Consider the following 18,905-nt stretch of genomic DNA (forward strand, 5'->3'; position numbering starts at 1 on the left):
GATACTTCCTCTACATGGGACAGACTGAGTGACTTGCCTTTCTAGCATGGATTTGTTTTATCTGTTTTGGTTGGGGGGGGGGGGGTTATGGGGCGATGGGTGGGAAAGTGGAAGTTTTCTATAGTTGACTTGAAGATTATGGTCTAACTCCAGATGAGGTTCAGATCTCAAGCCTTTCTGGATTAATGTTATCTTTTTTTTTTGTACTGTATTTTTCAAAACTAATAAAATTGTTAAACATAAAGATATTTCATTATATGAGTTTACATTATAAATGTGAAGTATAGGAAAATAGGGTAAGATATAAAAATCTTCGGCCTAGATTTATCCAAATGCTGTAAATATAGCATGTGATAGGAAAAAGGGTATGTTTTATGGTAATAGCCTATTTATCACAATGTGCATTATCTTAGCGCTTCGCATAGGTATTATCGCAAAGTGCGTTAACTTTTCGAACTTTGCGGTAATGCCTACATAATTAAGAGAGAGAGAGAGCCTATCTACAAGGCTCTTGTAGTAGTTAGCTATTTATGCTACTATAGGAGGCCCACCTAGTAACTTGAGATTTAGGTAGTAGTGTAGGGGTTAGGGGCCACTTTTACATGCAGAGTGAGATGTACGAACAGAACAGTACACTCTTGTGAAGATTTGATGTCCTTCGGAGTGAGGAAACTCTCACAACGATGACATTTGTACAATGTTCTCTCAACCTAGCTTGATGTCATCGTTGTGTGAGTTTCCTCACTCCGAAGAACATCTTTACAAGAGTGTACTGTTCTCTTCGTACGTCTCACTCGGCATGTAAAAGTGGCCCCTAACCCTTACACTACTATCTAAACCTCACCTCGAGTTACTAGGTGGGCTTCCTATAGAAGCATAAATAGCTGATTATGGTGCCACCGCCAGAGGTGCTCTCTCTCTCTTCCCATCTCAGACCCTTCCCCAGCCTAAAAATCACAAATTGTGTTATGGGCATATCGCATGACATCACACAGCTTAATGCAATTGAAAAAGATGTAGTTATTTTCGGCATTAAAACTATGCGATATCATGCATTATGGCTTTGCAAAGCCAGCCCACTTTTACAGAAATCCCACCCCCAACTCCTCCCCCTTTAAAAAATTTGCATCGCACCATACATTATGGCATTTTTCGCATGCGATATGGCATTTTTCACACGCCTTAACGCGTTTTGGTAAATGACCCTGTTAGATTCTTAAATTTTCCACAAACTAGGATTTTATCAGCCTCTGAGCTTCTAAAAAAGTATGCAATAGAAATCCTGCAATTTTCAAAAGAAAAGGTTTTTTTTTTTGCTATTTAATTGTTATTACATACCAGCTAAAAAGAAAATTCCTAGTCAAGGGGATGATACCTCTGACATATTGGCCCCTTTAAATAGCCCTGGTTTATATTTCTACAGAATTCCCAGAATTATATTCCTACTAGAGCAGTACTTATTGTTACATTCACCTTAGAATCAGAGAGACCTTATTTTTTGCAAGTATTTTAAGTACACAGGTAATGTTTTTGTGTGCAGAAGATCCAGATTTTTCCTGATGATACTCGAGAAACCCAGGTACATAGCAAGTGTTTCCTTGTTTAAAAATCTTGTGTTCTTGCCTTGCAGGCTTCATTTTTCTTAAAATTCCCCTGTAAGTGTGAAGTGCCTTATCATGGGAACAAATTTATTTTTATAGATCCTCTCTACTCAAACTTTTCTTGCTAATAAATTAACAGGTCAGTAGTAATAAGTGATATGACTCTTGCTTGATCTGGAATAGTAATATACATCTTGGATTCTTTATTGGTTTTTTGTTGGTTTTTTTTTAAATGATTTGTGCTCCCAATATATGTGTACTATTGAAGAATTCCATGTGATTTATTTTTCTTTCATTTATACTTAGATATTCTTGTTTTGCCTGGTTTTATTTCATGTTTATGTTTGGGATTTAAAATCTAATAAATAGTTAATTTTAAAAAAAAGGTCCAACTCCTTGGACGGAAAGGATAAAGTTTTGCCATGGTTCTTCTGATTCGTAAATCTGCTTCTGGTGAATCCCATTCAGTTGTAACAAAAGCTTATACAGTCCTGTGGAATGGCAAAGTTCTGATTCGTCTATGAAGGTCCTCCAAAATTGGGTCTTCAACTTCCACCATCTGCCAAAGTGGACTCTGTCCTCGAAAGCTCATGCTTTAATAAATTGGTTAGTCTATAAGGTGCCACTTGCCTCCTTCCACCAGTGGTTCTTTGGAGTCTCTTAAATATCCAACTCTGCCATGGCCTGGGACAGAATAGAGGGAAGTTCTTCTCTCCTAAACAATAACGATATGGGGATCATATCCCTCTGCCTGGGGAATTTCATCCTCTTCTAGTGGCTTATATTCTGGATCAATGTTCATTTCCAGAAGTTACTCTCAACCCCACAATCCAAAACAATTCTGTCCGGATCCCCTACTGGCTTCATTCTCAGCTTTTTTTTAACTTGTGATCTAAAAGCTCCTTTTCTTCTTAGTTTAAACAACCTCCTTGTTGTGTCCCTTGCTTCAAAGAAAATGCCTCTTGAATAAAAAGAACAAACAGAGGTAAAAAAGGAGGTGAAGAAAGCCTGAGGCAACCAATCCAAACCCTTTAGCCTAGAATTTTCTTCCCCGTAGGCTTAATAGAATTTCCCTCCACTGGGAAAAGATTTGGAGGTTCCCCAAAAGGTTCCTTTGCAAAGCCGTTACTTCCTGTGACTGACAAAATGGCTGCCGCCGCTGCCGCCGTTTTGGAAGTATCCTGAATTCCTGAGGGACCCGAATCTGAGGCAGTCTCTACTGTAGCACTCATTTCCGTGGATCCCTCTTTAAAATTACCCCAGGCAAAGGAAACTCTCTCATGGCTGACAAAGACTTAAAAGATTCAGACTGCAAACAGTTCCTGCAGACTCGAGCCACAGGATAGCTTCCATAGTAGCTTCCACAGAAGGAGCAATGTGTTCCACGCTCTGTGGGAGTAGACATGAAGTGAAGCTGACCATGGCTCAGATCTGCTCTCCACCACGAAAATCACTTAAAGTGAAACCATTTCCTCTCTTTGAGCTGGCAGAGCCTACTTAGATTTGAAAAACTCCTTTTTTAACTTTATTATTTATTTATTTATTTATTTTTAAATAACGTAATAAAACAAAGAACAAGAATGCTTCCCTGAAGGCAAGGTTTTGACTGAGAAAATCTTCTTCCCTGCCACGGACAGATTTCTCTGTCCATGGCAGAAACTCAGCCACGGACAGAAGGGAAAGAGGAAACTAGCACCACTGGCAATCAATCTTCTCTGTTCACATCGACCAAGACAGCAAGGAGCCACTGACTACCCCCCTTGTCCCTATTCCACTAGGACAAATGTCCAAAGGATGAAACCTCCTGGGGGCAATTTGGCTCCAAAATCCAAAGCTTCAGGATTCAGCACTCTGCCATCTGCTGGAGACAGAGAAATACCAAAGTGCTGCAGGCTTCACAGCGCCCTATAAGGGGTGACGTCAGTGAATCAGGTTCTTCTCTGTCTCATCTGCTGGCAAGGGTGCTAAACCCATGCGTTCTAGACTGGTCTGGAGGGACAATAAATGCTCTTTGGCATGGTCAGCTATCCGTCACAAACAGAGCTGCAAGTGCTAAATTTAATTTTTTTAGAGGCAGATGGATTATGACAGAAGCAACAAATATTTATTCATAAAGTCAAATCAGCACCAAACTGAATCTGAACAATTAGAAGCTGACATCCAATCTTTTTTATTTGAAAAAAAACTTAATTGCAGCTGTGTAACAAGATTTAGATTTGCAAACATCCAAAGTCAATGATCTTAATTTATTTTTTTTAATTAATGAACATAAAGATGCTGACATTAGGCTTCAGTGAAAGATATATTTTAATGGATCTCCATAAAATTTGGCATTGATGCTGGCCATATAAAATTCTGTATTGACCTTTGCTAAAGGCTATAGCTGATAATTTGAAAGCTGTCGACAATTAATATTGATAACCAAAGATAATGTAAACTTAGTCATTGCTTTTTGTTTTGGTCTTTAGCTGCCATTGGCAGTTCATGGCAAGGAAAATGTCTCAAAGTCTCCTGTGTTTTTGACTTATGGCTCATAGGTTAAAGAAAGTCATACTCCCTATGAACTGGATGCTGCTGCACATTCTTACATTATGTCCATTGTCCAATGCAATGAAAACTACAAAATATCAGGTCGATGCATTAAAGTGTCGGGCACTTGATATTAATTTACTCACTCCTTCACTTATTGTCGATTGATCCCATCACTGTCACATGTCAGTGAAAGGACCAATCACCTTTCAGAAGGACCAATCGGCAGTAAGTGAAGGAGTGAATAAATTAATATTAAGTGCCCGACACTTTAATAGCTCTGTGCTGCCATTAATTTCTGAGGGTACAAACGTGCGGATTGGGCACACATATTGTGGCGGTTACTACCCCTAACTATGGTAGATATTCACTTGGATGCAGTTCCAACACTGCTCTCTACATTAATGGTGCGGGTGGAGGGGAAATGGAACCAAAGGGTTACTAAGAGCCAAGAGTAACAGAAGTATGAGAGAAATAAAAAAAAAGAAAAAGTGCATAGCTTGCTGGGCAGACTGGATGAGCCATTTGGTCTTCTTCTGCCATCATTTCTATGTTTCTATGTTTCTATGAATACAGTTCCTAGAAATTGTATTTTTTGTGTTGGCGAAAGATTGCTTTTGGACCAATATATCACTCAACTGTGGTTTCTATTATTTTTTGTATTTAAAATATCTCTAGACTGTCCTCCTAATCATTAATGATTGCCCATGGCAATGGACAATAAAATCACAATTTCAACATAACAAATAAATGAAAACATGCAAGGCAAATACAAAAAGCTAAGGCATATTTTTTTCAACTAAGCCTTCCCTACAGAGACCCTTAATTCCTTGATCTAACTACCTGAACTTCTGAGACGAGATTATAAGTTATACATCACTGGGTTCCCAATGCTACACTAACTGTAAATTTTATTCTAACTATAAAGTTGTTTCAAATGGTGGGGCTGTAAGATCAGTCATCAGCCCTTTCCTACTGAGAGGTCGAAGACAGGAAAAATAAAAGGAACAAGACTGGAGAACAAGGAGCAGACTTGAAGACCATTCACAGGATCTTCTCCCTGGGAAACAGGTGCAGGCTGGGTGACTGTATAAAGGCTACTGGAACTCAGGTAGAATTGTTTCGCCCTCTAAGGGGATTTCTGTTGTGGGCGTGGACCCTTGAGCCGAGGTGCAGTTGGCACAACCTGCAGGCAGAAGCCCTGCAGATCCCCACTGTTGGCTGGTGCTTCACCTATACCAGCCTTTATTCCCCTTAGGTTGAGCCCTCGGGTACCAGGACCAGCAGATCTTGGGCGGAGCCCTGTGCCGAAGAGCTGGATGTCTGGACAGATGGTCAAGTCACAGGCCAGGGTCTGAGGCAGGATGGGTTCAAGCATAGTTGGAGGCAGGGGGTGGTCAAGGCAGGCAGCATTCAGGCGTGGTCATGAGTCAGGCAGTGGTCAGTGGCAGACGGAGTTCAGGTGAAGTCGAGGGTCAGGCAGTGGTCAGTGGCAGGTGGAATTCAGGCAAGGTCAAGAGTCAGGCAGTGGTCAGTGGTAGGCGGAATTCAGGCAAGGTTGAGAATCAGGCAGTGGTCAGTGGCAGGTGGAGTTCAGGTGAAGTTGAGAGTCAAGCAGGCTGAAGTCAGAACCAGAAATACATCAAAAGAAAGGCGGGATGGATAGACAGGCAAGGAGGCGAGGAATAGCACAAGTGGGCAGACAGTCAAACAGAAGACACTGAAAAACTGACCACAAGACAAGGAACTGATGAAGAACTGAAGGCTGACTATAGGATGAAGACGAAGATCAGGAACTGAAGAGACAAAGACTAGGACCACAGGACAATGACCAGGAACACAGGAATGAGGACCAGCAACACAGAAATGAAGACCAGAAACACGCTGAGGCATGTACAAAGGCAGTGGACTTATTGCTGAGGCATCCTGAAGCAGAGGAACTGGCCTTTTATAGGGCAGAATTGATGACATCATCCATAGGGGCCACGGAAGCTTTCCTGCTACAGTCCCTTTAAATCTGGCAGAGTGTCAAAGCGCACCTAGGAGCAGCGCAGCGTGCAAGGAAGCAGAGAGAAGAGGCAACACGAGCACAGCTGCCTGCCACAGATCCTCTCGGGGATCCTCCCTGGCTTCAGCATTCTCCCCACCGGGCTCAGGGCTGGAGCGTAGTGATCCGCGGGATAGGTCCACGGATCGCCAAATGCAAGAGTTTCCCTCACAGCATAGGGTCTCCCCAGAGTAAGGGATACAAACTCGCAGCTCAGGAGAGTCAGGAATCACCCAGGAACCTGAGTCACTGGCACATACACAGAGAGAAAAGGACATATCTGTAAATTCCTTTATTAAACATGGTCATTGATTACCTTTGAAGAAATCAGTAAACTTTGTTATTTAAATACCCAAACCTGTGTCCTGTTTCATCTGTCCCAGCCAAGCGCCATCACATCACCATTTCAGCCCTCAAGCTACACACTGACAAAGGAAAACACTTCACCTCCTGGGGTAGAAACACTAGTTCCCCCCCGAAAGGACTCACCCCTGGGGTCACAGGGCAACAGGAAGATAGCCCTAATTTATAAATTCTTTTTGAGTGATCAGAAGGAAAATGTCCCTTCTAAGAATAAGGTTACAAGAATTTATTGTAAGAATTGCTGCATCAGATACTAAGGGAGTGACACATAACTGTATAAACTCAGGTTAATTGGTTCAGAAGAATTGTCCATGATGAACATCACCCATGTCAGACTGTAATTTTCAGAGCACTTTGTTGCAATGATAAAAGAGGATGATTGAACCTCATTCAAAAGCAAACTGCTGTTACACAAACATATTGCTCTTGATGATGACAGCAAGGCACAACTGAAGGGGATTCCCTTGACACAAATGTATTTTTTTGCAACAAGTGTAAGAGCCCACTCCTGCCACCAGCAAACTAGAGGACAGGGTGCCTAGATCTTTTGAATACTGGCCTCAAAGTCCGTCTTACTGTTTATGCCTTCTTTTGAGTTTGCTACTCCATCAACAAGTAGGGATGCGCTGTCGATGTGATGCCCCTTCCCACCCGAAAACAAAATAAATATTTTTCAGCGGCACACTCCTAATCTCTTATTCACACTAGCAATCTCTGCATCTATCTTAGACACTTTCACCTAGACTTCCAACTCAGGAAAATCCCGAGAGAATTGGATATGGACAGCGAAACTCCTTTTCCACAGAATTTTCTATTTGGAGCCTTTACCATATTTCTGAGTGCAGAATAAACTGGTATACATGTAGAGAAATCAGATCCTCTATCTTGGGTGATTCTCTTTTCTGTTGGTTATATTTAATTATTTATGTATTTATTTAAAATTCTTCTATTCTTCTACCTCCATATAATGTTCGGTGCGGATTACAAAATGACAATCATAAAAATAATAAAAACAAACATACACAAACATAATAAACACAATCTAACATAATATATTAATGTCATTAATATGGGGTTCAATCTTGCTGGGGCATATTCAGCTTTGCTTCTGACTCATACTCTAACATCTCTAACTCCAAAAAACAAGGATCGTTGACTTCATCATGACACCTTGCAAAGGAACACCTGACAGCCACAGGACTCAAAATCATTCCCACAGGACTCAAAAGCATCCTTCCATCTCTCCTCTAGATCATAACTGAATTTGTGCTTGCCATATTCAGCTTTACTCTGAACTGGATGAATTCTTCATCTTATTTCTACATGTCCCATTAAAGGAAGAGATTTAGCTTTACACCATACTCTGTTACAAATGATGCCGATATGGGAAGCCTGTCACCACCATGATGGCCCCTCAAGTTCTGTTTCTGCCTTATCTTTTGGAATGGAGACCTTCTGATACTACACTAGCTCCTCTGCTGCAGGTCCTGGGGTGACAAATTGCCACTACTGAGGTGGGTCCCTCTAAGATTGCCTTTGCTGCTCCTGGGGACAGCTAGGTCTTATGTTTCTTCCTAAACGCTACCACCCACTCCCATTTGTCTGATGGTAATTTGCTCCTTCAGAAATTAGATATTCTTCATCCTAATCACAGTTCTGAAGGACTGTTTCACTTTTTCTCAGAAAAAAATGATCTAGTTTTGATGAGGGCACTAGGTCTCACAATGGTCCTTCAGCTACAGCCGCTGCTGTTTCCACAATGGTCCCCCTGCTGCGGCCAGTGTAGTACCTTGGAGCAGAAGCGTGCTACACGTTACAGAGGTCCCTAAGGTCTATTTTTGCTGCTTCTGGGTCGGGGGTCTACTGCTATTGCAGTGGTCATCTGTTGCAGCCACTGCTCATCAGGTGGGTGCTTGCTGCTACAATTGTGGTTTCTCCCTGCTGTGGGAAGGAAATCTACCCCTAGTGCTGCTTCCAGGCCCCTTTAGCTGCTGCTAGGGTAAGGCCCACTGTTAATTCTTAAAGCAAAAGCCTACCACCACCACGGATGGTCTCCTGAGGCAGACAGCGATTTGCAATGCTTTTAGGTAAGGCAGTCGGCTATAAAGTGGACCTACTACTAATGTAGGAATCTGCCTGGTGCTGCCTCCAGCTCTTGCATTCTACTGCTGTCAGGAGGAGGCATGACTTGCAAACTGGAAGAATCTGAGAAATACATTTAGCCTTTACTTAATCTGGATTTTCCAAAAATTAACCTTCAAGTAAAGCACAGAAGGATCAGCTAGATTGCTGGAGAGGCAAAAGATTGCTGTATACCTCACATAAATTTGACCAGCAGCACTTCTGCTTTATTCAATATTTTATGCAATATTATAAAAGGCCACAAGATATTACTTACAAGTTTGGCTTGCGAGTGTGGTTCACCCTTGTCATGGTATACGCAAAGCAAATCCTTTTGGAGACACCAACCAGAGAGAGAGAGAAGCTGCCATTTGACCACATCATCAGAAAAAGGCCAAAAAAGGCATGCACATCAAATAATACCAAACCGACCAATAATTTCAAAGAACAGAGGGAATGGCAAACAATAGAACTACTTTCGGAATGATTATCATAGAATTTTAATTTCATCAAACGTTTTGTAAAATAGTTTTACATAATATGTAAACAAGACATTTAACAATCCAATCTAAAGCCCCGACACCATGTCTCGCAAAACTGCATCAAGGAGGGAACGGCATAAGTGATGAGGGTACAATCTGCAAAACCGTCTTAAAAGAAAAGAACATAATAAGAACCAAGAATTATAAAAAAAAAAAATCTAGAAGACAATTTTAAAAGTCATTCCCTTGGGTAAATTGGCCTGAGAGAGGTTAAGCAGTATGCAAAGCGTTCAGAGCGAGCATGCTTTTAGCCATGTTAAAAAGGGACATTCCCGGAGGTGGGTTAAAACACAGGTGCAGAAACCTATTTTCCAATCTGCCTGCAGAAAAAGAGGGTTGCAAAGTTCAATGTAGTCACGGACAAGTCAATTTGCAAAAGAAAAACTGCGCACGTAGTCTTTGAAAATTGCTCACCATGTCCAAGGGCACAAAACTACCATAGACTTTTGCGCTGAAAACTGCTTCTATAAAGCACAAAGGGGGAAAAGGCAATTTGAAGAAACACTGGAGATGCATTCCCTCCTTACCGTTTTCGGTGTTTTCGTGTTCTGTGTCAGTGAGGGTGAGGTTTGAGTTGGCTCGGCTGGATAAGCAGGAGCTGCGGCCCGACTTGGTGGTGCGTCCCCAGAGCCTGACCGGCTGCTCCGGTGACATGATTGCATCTGTCTCAGTGTCAGCGTCGGAGCCAGCGCTGATGGAGTAGCCACAGGAGGGCAGTCCTGTGTCAGTCCTGTATAAAGTCCCATGGGGCGACATGACTTCACCAAGGTCCAGGTCTCGCAAAGAGAAGTTGGCTCCTGCAAGAAAGAAGATGATTACTCTCTACAATCTAATTCCTTCTGAAGAATGCTAGTTGATTTGAATATAAAAGTTCGATGCTTGAACACATAATAAAATAGTTAGATGGTTTCTGGCAGGGTCTTTCACATTTTCCATTCTGCAGCCTCAATACTTTACTTATTATTTACCATTATAGTATAGTTTGCATCTCAATTTCCCTACCTACCCGTGCCCAGGTTACAAATGGACCCAGGTTCCTGGGAATATTTTCTACGTAACTTCTACTTAACCTTACTAAATCACATGAAGATTGAAAGAAATTACAGAGGGGCCTTTCAAGATTGGGAGACTGGGCATTCAAATGACAGATGAAATTTAACGTGGACAAGTGCAAGGTGATGAATATAGGGAAAAATAACCCATGCTGTAGTTACACTAAGTTAAGTTCCTTATTAGGAGTCGCCACCTGGGAAAAAGATTTAGGTGTTATCATAGAAATCCTTGGCTCTGTGTGCAGCGGCAGGCAAAAAGGTAAACAGAATATTAGGAATTATTAGGAAAGGAATGGAGAATAAAACGGAAAATGTCATAATGCCTCGGTATCGCTCCATGGTGCGACCGCACATAGGGGGTCATTTTCAAAGGAGTTACGCATGTAAATGTGACATACTATCGTAGCAATTTTCAAAAGCTATTTACTCGAGTAAAGTGCACTTACTTGAGTAAATCCTATGGACAATTCAATGGCATATATTGTAGCAATTTTGAAAAGCCCACTTACTTGAGTAAAGTGTATTTACTCGAGCAAAAACCAGTTTTGCTCGAGTAAATGCTTTTTAAAATCAGGCCCATAGGGGGTAATTTTCAAAAGGAGTTACATGCGTAAATGTAGCTACTATTGTAGCAATTTTCAAAAGCCATTTACTCAAGCAAAGTGCACTTATGTGAGTAAATCCTATAGACAAGTCAATGGCATATATTGTAGCAATTTTCAAAAACCCACTTACTCAAGTAAAGTGAATTTACTCCAGTAAACCTGGTTTTTACTCGAGTAAATGCTTTTTAAAATCAGGCCCCTAGAGTATTGTGTGCAGTCCACAACTTTAAAAAGATATAGTGGAACTACAAAAGGTACAGAGAAGGGTGACCAAAGTGATAGGAACATACAAATTAAAAAATACAAAGACTAAGGGATACTCCATGAAGTTACTAAGTAGCTACATTTAAGACAAACTGGAGAAAATAGTTTTTCACTCAATGCACAGTTCTGAAATTTATTACAAGAGGATGTGGTAAAGGCAGTTAGTGTAGGTGGGTTTAAGAAAGGTTTGGACAAGTTCTAGGAGGAAAAATCCATAAACAGTTAATAACCAGGTACACTTGGAGAAAGTCATTGCTTATCGCTGGGTTGGCAGCATGGGATCGATCTACTATTTGTGATCCTGTCAGGTACTTGTGACCTGGACTGGCCACTGTTGGTAACAGGAAACTGGGCTTAATGGACCCTTGGTTTGACCCAGAATGGAGGTTCTTATATTTTGTTCTTATGCACTGCGCAACCCCACTAGCATTAAATTCTATGGGCAGTTGCTTCTGCAGTAAGGGTATAATTATGTGGCTCTACCTTTAAGTGTGTGTGATGTCAGAAGTTCAGGGTCTTTTAGATGTTTGGAGATTGTAAGTAGAAGCTGCTTTTACCCTTGAAAATGATTTATAAAATTTGCCTCCCTATGTATCAAAATGATGTTACTCATACAGTACGATGCCATTTTTTAGGCCATGAGGCAATTCCACCACAGATAAAATTGGCAGTAACAGTGTTTTTTCTGCCTTCCCAATGATCACAACTGGGCAGCTGAAAAAGGCTGAGGGTGATGTGTCGGCATCCACACGAGACACTGGTAACTAAACACGGTACTAGACTCTTGGCCAAGGATACAAAAGAATGCAAACTAATGAAGTATACCCTGGGAAAATCTCAGGTTGCTTTTGGCACCCCCTTCACCTTTGGGGCGCTCACAGACTTGCAGATTGACTCAAAAGAACAGTGAAGTGTTTCCCCAGCTTGGGGCCCTGGGCAATCAACCTACTTGCCACGCCCTGCAAAGGCCCTGCACCTCGAAATGGACTCTCCCAGCTCTAGAAAACGTGAGGCTATTTGAAACTGTGCATTCAGATTCCTTGGTTCTTGGTTCATTAAACGTTGACCACCCCTGCCCTAGAGGAAAGGCGTGATAGGGTAGATGCAACAAAGATATTTAAATACTTCCAAGGTTTCAATGCACAGGAGGCAGGGCTCTTTCAACAGAAAGGAGGCTCTGGAACGAGGGGGTCATGGGATGAGGGTGAAAGGGGATAGATTTAGGAATAATCTAAAGAAAGGATGGTGGATGCATGGAACAGCAGCCCAGTGGACATGGTGGACACAAGGACAGTACCTGAATTCAAGAAAGCATAGGACAAGCACAGAGGATTTCAGAGGAAGTGGTATATTTACGTTATGTTTATGCTTATTATTGCTTGATTAATCGCAATTAATTACAGCTGTAAGGCAAAGCGATGGACAGTCAAAATCAAATAAGGATAACAAATTACAGCTAAGTCAGAAAAGCATAAAAAGAACAAAGCAAGTTAAATGTAAGACATTGATAAAACAGGCTAAGAGAGAATTTGAAAAGAAGTTGGCTGTAGAGGCAAAAACTCACAGTAAAAACTTTTTAAAATATATCTGAAGCAGAAAGCCTGTGAGGGAGTCAGTTGGACCGTTAGATGATCGAGGGGTTAAAGGGGCACTTAGAGAAGATAAGGCCATCACGGAAAGATTAAATGATTTCTTTGCTTCAGTGTTTACTGAAGAGGATGTTGGGGAGGTACCCGTAATGGAGAAGGTTTTCATGGGTAATGATTCAGATGGACTGAATCAAATCACGGTGAACCTAGAAGATGTGGTAGGCCTGATTGACAAACTGAAGAGTAGTAAATCACCTGGACCGGATGGTATACACCCCAGAGTTCTGAAGGAACTAAAAAATGAAATTTCAGACCTATTAGTAAAAATTTGTAACCTATCATTAAAATCATCCATTGTACCTGAAGACTGGAGGATAGCAAATGTAACCCCAATATTTAAAAAGGGCTCCAGGGGCGATCCGGGAAACTACAGACCAATTAGCCTGACTTCAGTGCCAGGAAAAATAGTGGAAAGTGTTCTAAACATGAAAATCACAGAACATATAGAAAGACATGGTTTAATGGAACAAAGTCAGCATGGCTTTACCCAGGGCAAGTCTTGCCTCACAAATCTGCTTCACTTTTTTGAAGGAGTTAATAAACATGTGGATAAAGGTGAACCGGTAGATATAGTATACTTGGATTTTCAGAAGGCGTTTGACAAAGTTCCTCATGAGAGGCTTCTAGGAAAAGTAAAAAGTCATGGGATAGGTGGCAATGTCCTTTCGTGGATTGCAAACTGGCTAAAAGACAGGAAACAGAGAGTAGGATTAAATGGACAATTTTCTCAGTGGAAGGGAGTGGGCAGTGGAGTGCCTCAGGGATCTGTATTGGGACTCTTACTTTTCAATATATTTATAAATAATCTGGAAAGAAATACGACGAGTGAGATAATCAAATTTGCAGATGACACAAAATTGTTCAGAGTAGTTAAATCACAAGCAGATTGTGAAAAATTGCAGGAAGACCTTGTGAGACTGGAAAATTGGGCATCCAAATGGCAGATGAAATTTAATGTGGATAAGTGCAAGGTGATGCATATAGGGAAAAATAACCCATGCTATAATTACACAATGCTGGGTTCCATATTAGGTGCTACAACCCAAGAAAGAGATCTAGGTGTCATAGTGGGTAACACATTGAAATCGTCGGTTCAGTGTGCTGCGGCAGTCAAAAAAGCAAACAGAATGTTGGGAATTATTAGAAAGGGAATGGTGAATAAAATGGAAAATGTCATAATGCCTCTGTATCGTTCCATGGTGAGACCGCACCTTGAATACTGTGTACAATTCTGGTCACCGCATCTCAAAAAAGATATAATTGCGATGGAGAAGGTACAGAGAAGGGCTACCAAAATGATAACAGCTCCCCTATGAGGAAAGACTAAAGAGGTTAGGACTTTTCAGCTTGGAGAAGAGACGACTGAGGGGGGATATGATAGAGATGTTTAAAATCATGAGAGGTCTAGAACGGGTAGATGTGAATCGGTTATTTACTCTTTCGTATAGTAGAAAGACTAGGGGGCACTCCATGAAGTTAGCATGGGGCACATTTAAAACTAATCGGAGAAAGTTCTTTTTTAATCAGCGCACAATTAAACTCTGGAATTTGTTGCCAGAGGATGTGGTTAGTGCAGTTAGTATAGCTGTGTTTAAAAAAGGATTGGATAAGTTCTTGGAGGAGAAGTCCATTACCTGCTATTAAGTTCACTTAGAGAATAGACACTGCCATTAGCAATGGTAACATGGAATAGACTTAGTTTTTGGGTACTTGCCAGGTTCTTATGGCCTGGATTGGCCACTGTTGGAAACAGGATGCTGGGCTTGATGGACCCTTGGTCTGACCCAGTATGGCATTTTCTTATGTTCTTAAAATTACAATATACAACAAATTAAGGGGGTCATTTTTCAAATCGTGTTAGGGCTTATCACGGGCAAATGCAAATTTGAAATTTAGTCAAGTGGGACGAGTTCATGAGGAGTGTGGGCAGAGTAAATGAAAATGAGGGAATACCAGAAATAACTACACCTTTTTTCCTGGCGTTATGCCTGCGATAGCTGTGTCTTACGGCTGAACTGGGATTTGCGATAAATATCGCAAATCCCGTGTCAGGGTGGGGGAGGCACATTGATTTTTAAACTTTTTATACTACTGTAAGAGGGGGCATTATGAACTTGGGGTGAGGTTTATGGGGTGTGTTTGGTTTTAGGAGGCAGTTTAACATGCAGCTAGGTAGAGAATGCATAAAGCTAGGTAGAGAGAACATGGTAAAATCTACTCTTTTTTCAACTTTCATCCCTCCAAATCACATTAAATCTTCCCTGATGGTAACTGTTTTGTTCGTACATATGAATGTGCATGTAAAATTGCCCTCCAGAATCCACCCCACCCCACAAACCTCACCCCGAGTTACTAATTGCCCCTCTTACAGTGGTATAAATAGTTGACTGGTGAGCCTCTCGGGCACTTTTCAGCTTGCGATGTGAAAATATCATTTAACGTGCGTTGTGGTAATATATACCTAGAAAATGACTCTAACCACGCCCCTTTTATTATCACAGGCTCCATTTTAAAATTATAGCAAAATGATAAATCTAGGCCTAAAATGACTAAAAATAGGAAAATAACAAAGCAATGACATAATATAAATGAGGTAAAAATAAAACAAAAACCATAAAATATCACATAAAAATGGTACATCAGATAATCAGGTGAAGAAAAGTCAGTAAAAACAAATGTGATTTGAATGCTTTTCTAAATTTCACAAACTCTTTCTCAAGAGAATTATTAAGGGGGTAAAGAGTTCCAGAAAGAAGGAGATAGATAGGAAAAAGCAAATTGCTCTCAAACTTTCAAAACTAATATTCCTAATGGAAGGCAACACCAAACATTCTTGTTTTGAGGATGCAGCTGTCAAGAGGGGAGACAGGGAGAGATCACAGATGCAAAGTAATAGGGAAAATCCCAACAGACAGCTTTGAAAGTAAGACAACCAATTTTAAACTGGATACAAAGGGTCACTAGGAGCCAATATAGATCAACTAAAAGAGGGGGGGGGGGGCGGTTACATGATCAAATTTAGATTTATTGATGATAACCTTTGCTGCTGTGTTCTGTGCTAGCTGAAGTAGGGACTGAGGAACTGAGCAGCTGGTGTGAATGGGCAGACTAGACAGGTCATGTGGTCTGTCACATTTCTGTGTTTCTATGGTTCTTTCCGGTGGAAGGGAAGATGTAAATCAAAATGGGTCGTGAGATGAAGCTGGAGAGAGGCAGATATAGCTATGATAAGGAAGGCATTTCTTGAAAGGAAGATGGGTGGATCCATGGAGAGAGCCCTAGCAAAAATGGCAAGAAACTAAAGAATGCCAGGGCCATTTACAGAGGAACATTAACTGTGGAGAAGTGAGGGTACAGCCAGATAGAAGGTCTGAGGTACTGCAATAGCAAGAGGAGACAGGCAGCCTGGATGAGCCTTTCAGTTATCTGCTCTCATATTCTAGGCTTCAGACACATGAACTAATAAACTTGTGAATTAAAAAAAAAATAAAATTATAATCATGTGCACAAATATTTGAGGAAAGTGATAACTTGGCCAGTTTCTTGAGCCTTGGTTTTGCTTTTCTAGGGCAGATTACCCTTTAAGTCTCTTTTCTAACTTCTACGTAACGTGCTTTGCTGACTGTGTGCATAAACCTGGTTTCAAATGGTGGTAAATTACAAAATGAATCACCTTTAGGCATCTCTGAATGCATTCACAAACTGCTTTCAATTGCTCCATGAACATAGTTCAGTGCAAACTGTGCCAAAAAATGGCCACTGGCTATGCACAGGTGCCAAGTCCCAGGAATCTGTTACGATGTTATAATTTCATTTAGCGTGATTTGTCTCTCACTTCTAAAAGTCATTTATGTTATTAGGACAAAATGGACTATTTGCCTGGAAGGGATAAAACAGTTAAAAAAAAAAAAAAAAAGAAAGAAACCAATCCTATGAAAAGGAGCTGACATGAGGTACAATAATTGTTATCTGATGATGCACCCTTCCCATAAAAGCTATTGCTTGTTAGATCCTGTGTGGTGTAAACTTTGGGTGGATTATTAATAACAGGGAAATTGGTTTATGGGGGTCACTTTTAAAGTCATTTGCGTGCATACAACCAAAGTTATAAAATTGCACTGGGGGGAGGGGCTGCATACATGAAAGTATCACATGTAACTTGATTTTGCAAACACTTTTATGCATACAAAAAAATAGACGTTCTGAGGGGTGGAGATGGGATTTACAAATTATAAAATTGTAGCATCCACCCGTTGAAAATACCGTCCAAGGGAATAGCAACTGCTTATTATCAGTATCAATAGCATGGGATCTATTTAATGTTTGAAAACTTGCCAGGCACCTGTAACCTGGATTGGCCACAGAAACAGGATGCTAGGCTTGATGGACCCTCAGTCTGACCCAGTAAAGCAACTTCTTATGTTCTTACTTTTGATTCTATGTGCGCGAACTAATCCACACAAATTACGTCTCCACAAGTATACCCTCGTATGACTTGGTTCATGCATGTTCTTACAGCTAATTTTCAACGAGAACTTATGTTCAGAAGTTTGCTTTGCAAGTTGGCAACACATACGCACTTTGGCCAAGTATAACGTATGTGAGTTGTTATAAAATTACCCACCCCAAGTAAATTTAAATAAATAAAAATAAAAACTTTCATGCCTAGGGACCTTTTGGGTTTATTTTTCTCATTTGCCCTGGGATTTGAGGGTAAAGTGGCAAAATAAATATTTAGCAAGTCATACTGTTATGAATTGTAGAAAAAAATTTAAATAGCACACACATTTGCATATTTGAGACTTTTTTCTTTATTAATATATCATAAAATGCATGCTTTTGTACATCCAGTACAAACTTACAGTTTGTAGCTCATCTAGATGCAGAGCAGGAACACAATACATACATTAGATCAGTGTTTCTCAATCCAGGCCTCTAGGACCACATACATGCATGCAAATATATTTCATGCATATTCCTTAGTGGTATCCTGAAAACCGGACTTACAATGTGGTCCCAGAGGCCTGGATTGAGAACCACTGACCATTTCCCTCCTCAATTGTTTGTTGGAAAGGGTTTTTATCATTAGTCACTCCAGTTGTTGCCCATTAATTTTCCCTTTTTTCCTAGACAACCTCTAAAAACATGCCATTCTAAGCTTAAGGTGAATAAACAAAGAGAAAACAAATCAGAAGACTAATCTCAAATCTTGGATTCCTATTGCCCCAAATTAACCTCCAGGTTAATTAGCTATAATTGTAATATACAAATGGGCTAATCCTTAATGGAACCTCTCCAACTCCCAGGCTCCCAATTGGTATACAGCTTAACCCTTAGTGGACCACCACTCAGGCTGTGTAATCAAGTACAAGCCAATTACAGATTATGTGACCCATCCTTTCCAATAACTCCATCAGCTCTAGGCTATCACTTAAAATAGGACTTCAAACAAAATTTATTAACAAATCTTACTACCTAAACTTGTTATCCTGTTAACCCCATCTAAGATTTACAGTATATCACCTGAAGATTAGCTGCTTCAGAAATCTGGCCAAACCAAAGTCTTTAGCAGGGCATGCCACTGTACGGCCAGGACACTCAGTGATGTCTTGTGCTCCCAAAACTTCCTGCTGTCCCTTTGCCAATAATTTTGCATGCAGTCATTATAGGCAGAGTTTAACTTGTCATCATCAGTATCTAGCTCATAAGTGACTGACATCTGGTGCTAGGCCTTTTTCATTGGTTAGCCAGTTCATAGCCATCTAATTAATTGGCCTTCCAGATATCTCATTAGGTATGACTGAGCCTTTTGACAATCAAAGGGATGCTCTGCAATATCAGCAAATCATTATCAATTAGCTAGAGTTCATTTCAAATCTGATTAGATGGCAAGGCAGTTACTTGTTTGGACATCTTCCCAAGCTGTGCTGAATTCTGGGGCAGGTCTCTGATCCTTGTTTGGTTCTTGCTGACAAGTCACACTCTGCTATATTTTTTGTGTGATATCTAAAGCAGTTAAACTCAGATCCATCTTACTGACCCATTCTACCCCTCTTCTTCAGTTTCCTGTTTTTGCTTCTAACTTTGAGCTAGGGAATGCCTTTGTGTATGTCCTTATCTCAAAGGACACAT

At 40.7% G+C, this 18,905-nt stretch overlaps 1 protein-coding gene across 1 annotated transcript in view; it reads right to left on the reverse strand.

Annotated features, from left to right (window-relative positions):
• TENM4 (teneurin transmembrane protein 4) overlaps positions 1–18,905 on the reverse strand; it is a 954,015-nt gene that overhangs the window by 918,830 nt on the left and 16,280 nt on the right. The window contains exon 2 of the mRNA XM_029602209.1: positions 9,731–10,000. Coding sequence (XP_029458069.1) covers positions 9,731–10,000 — 270 coding nt within the window. The remainder of the gene's footprint in view (positions 1–9,730; positions 10,001–18,905) is intronic.

This window comes from Rhinatrema bivittatum, chromosome 5 (genome assembly GCF_901001135.1).
Source record: "Rhinatrema bivittatum chromosome 5, aRhiBiv1.1, whole genome shotgun sequence".
Lineage (NCBI taxonomy): Eukaryota > Metazoa > Chordata > Amphibia > Gymnophiona > Rhinatrematidae > Rhinatrema > Rhinatrema bivittatum.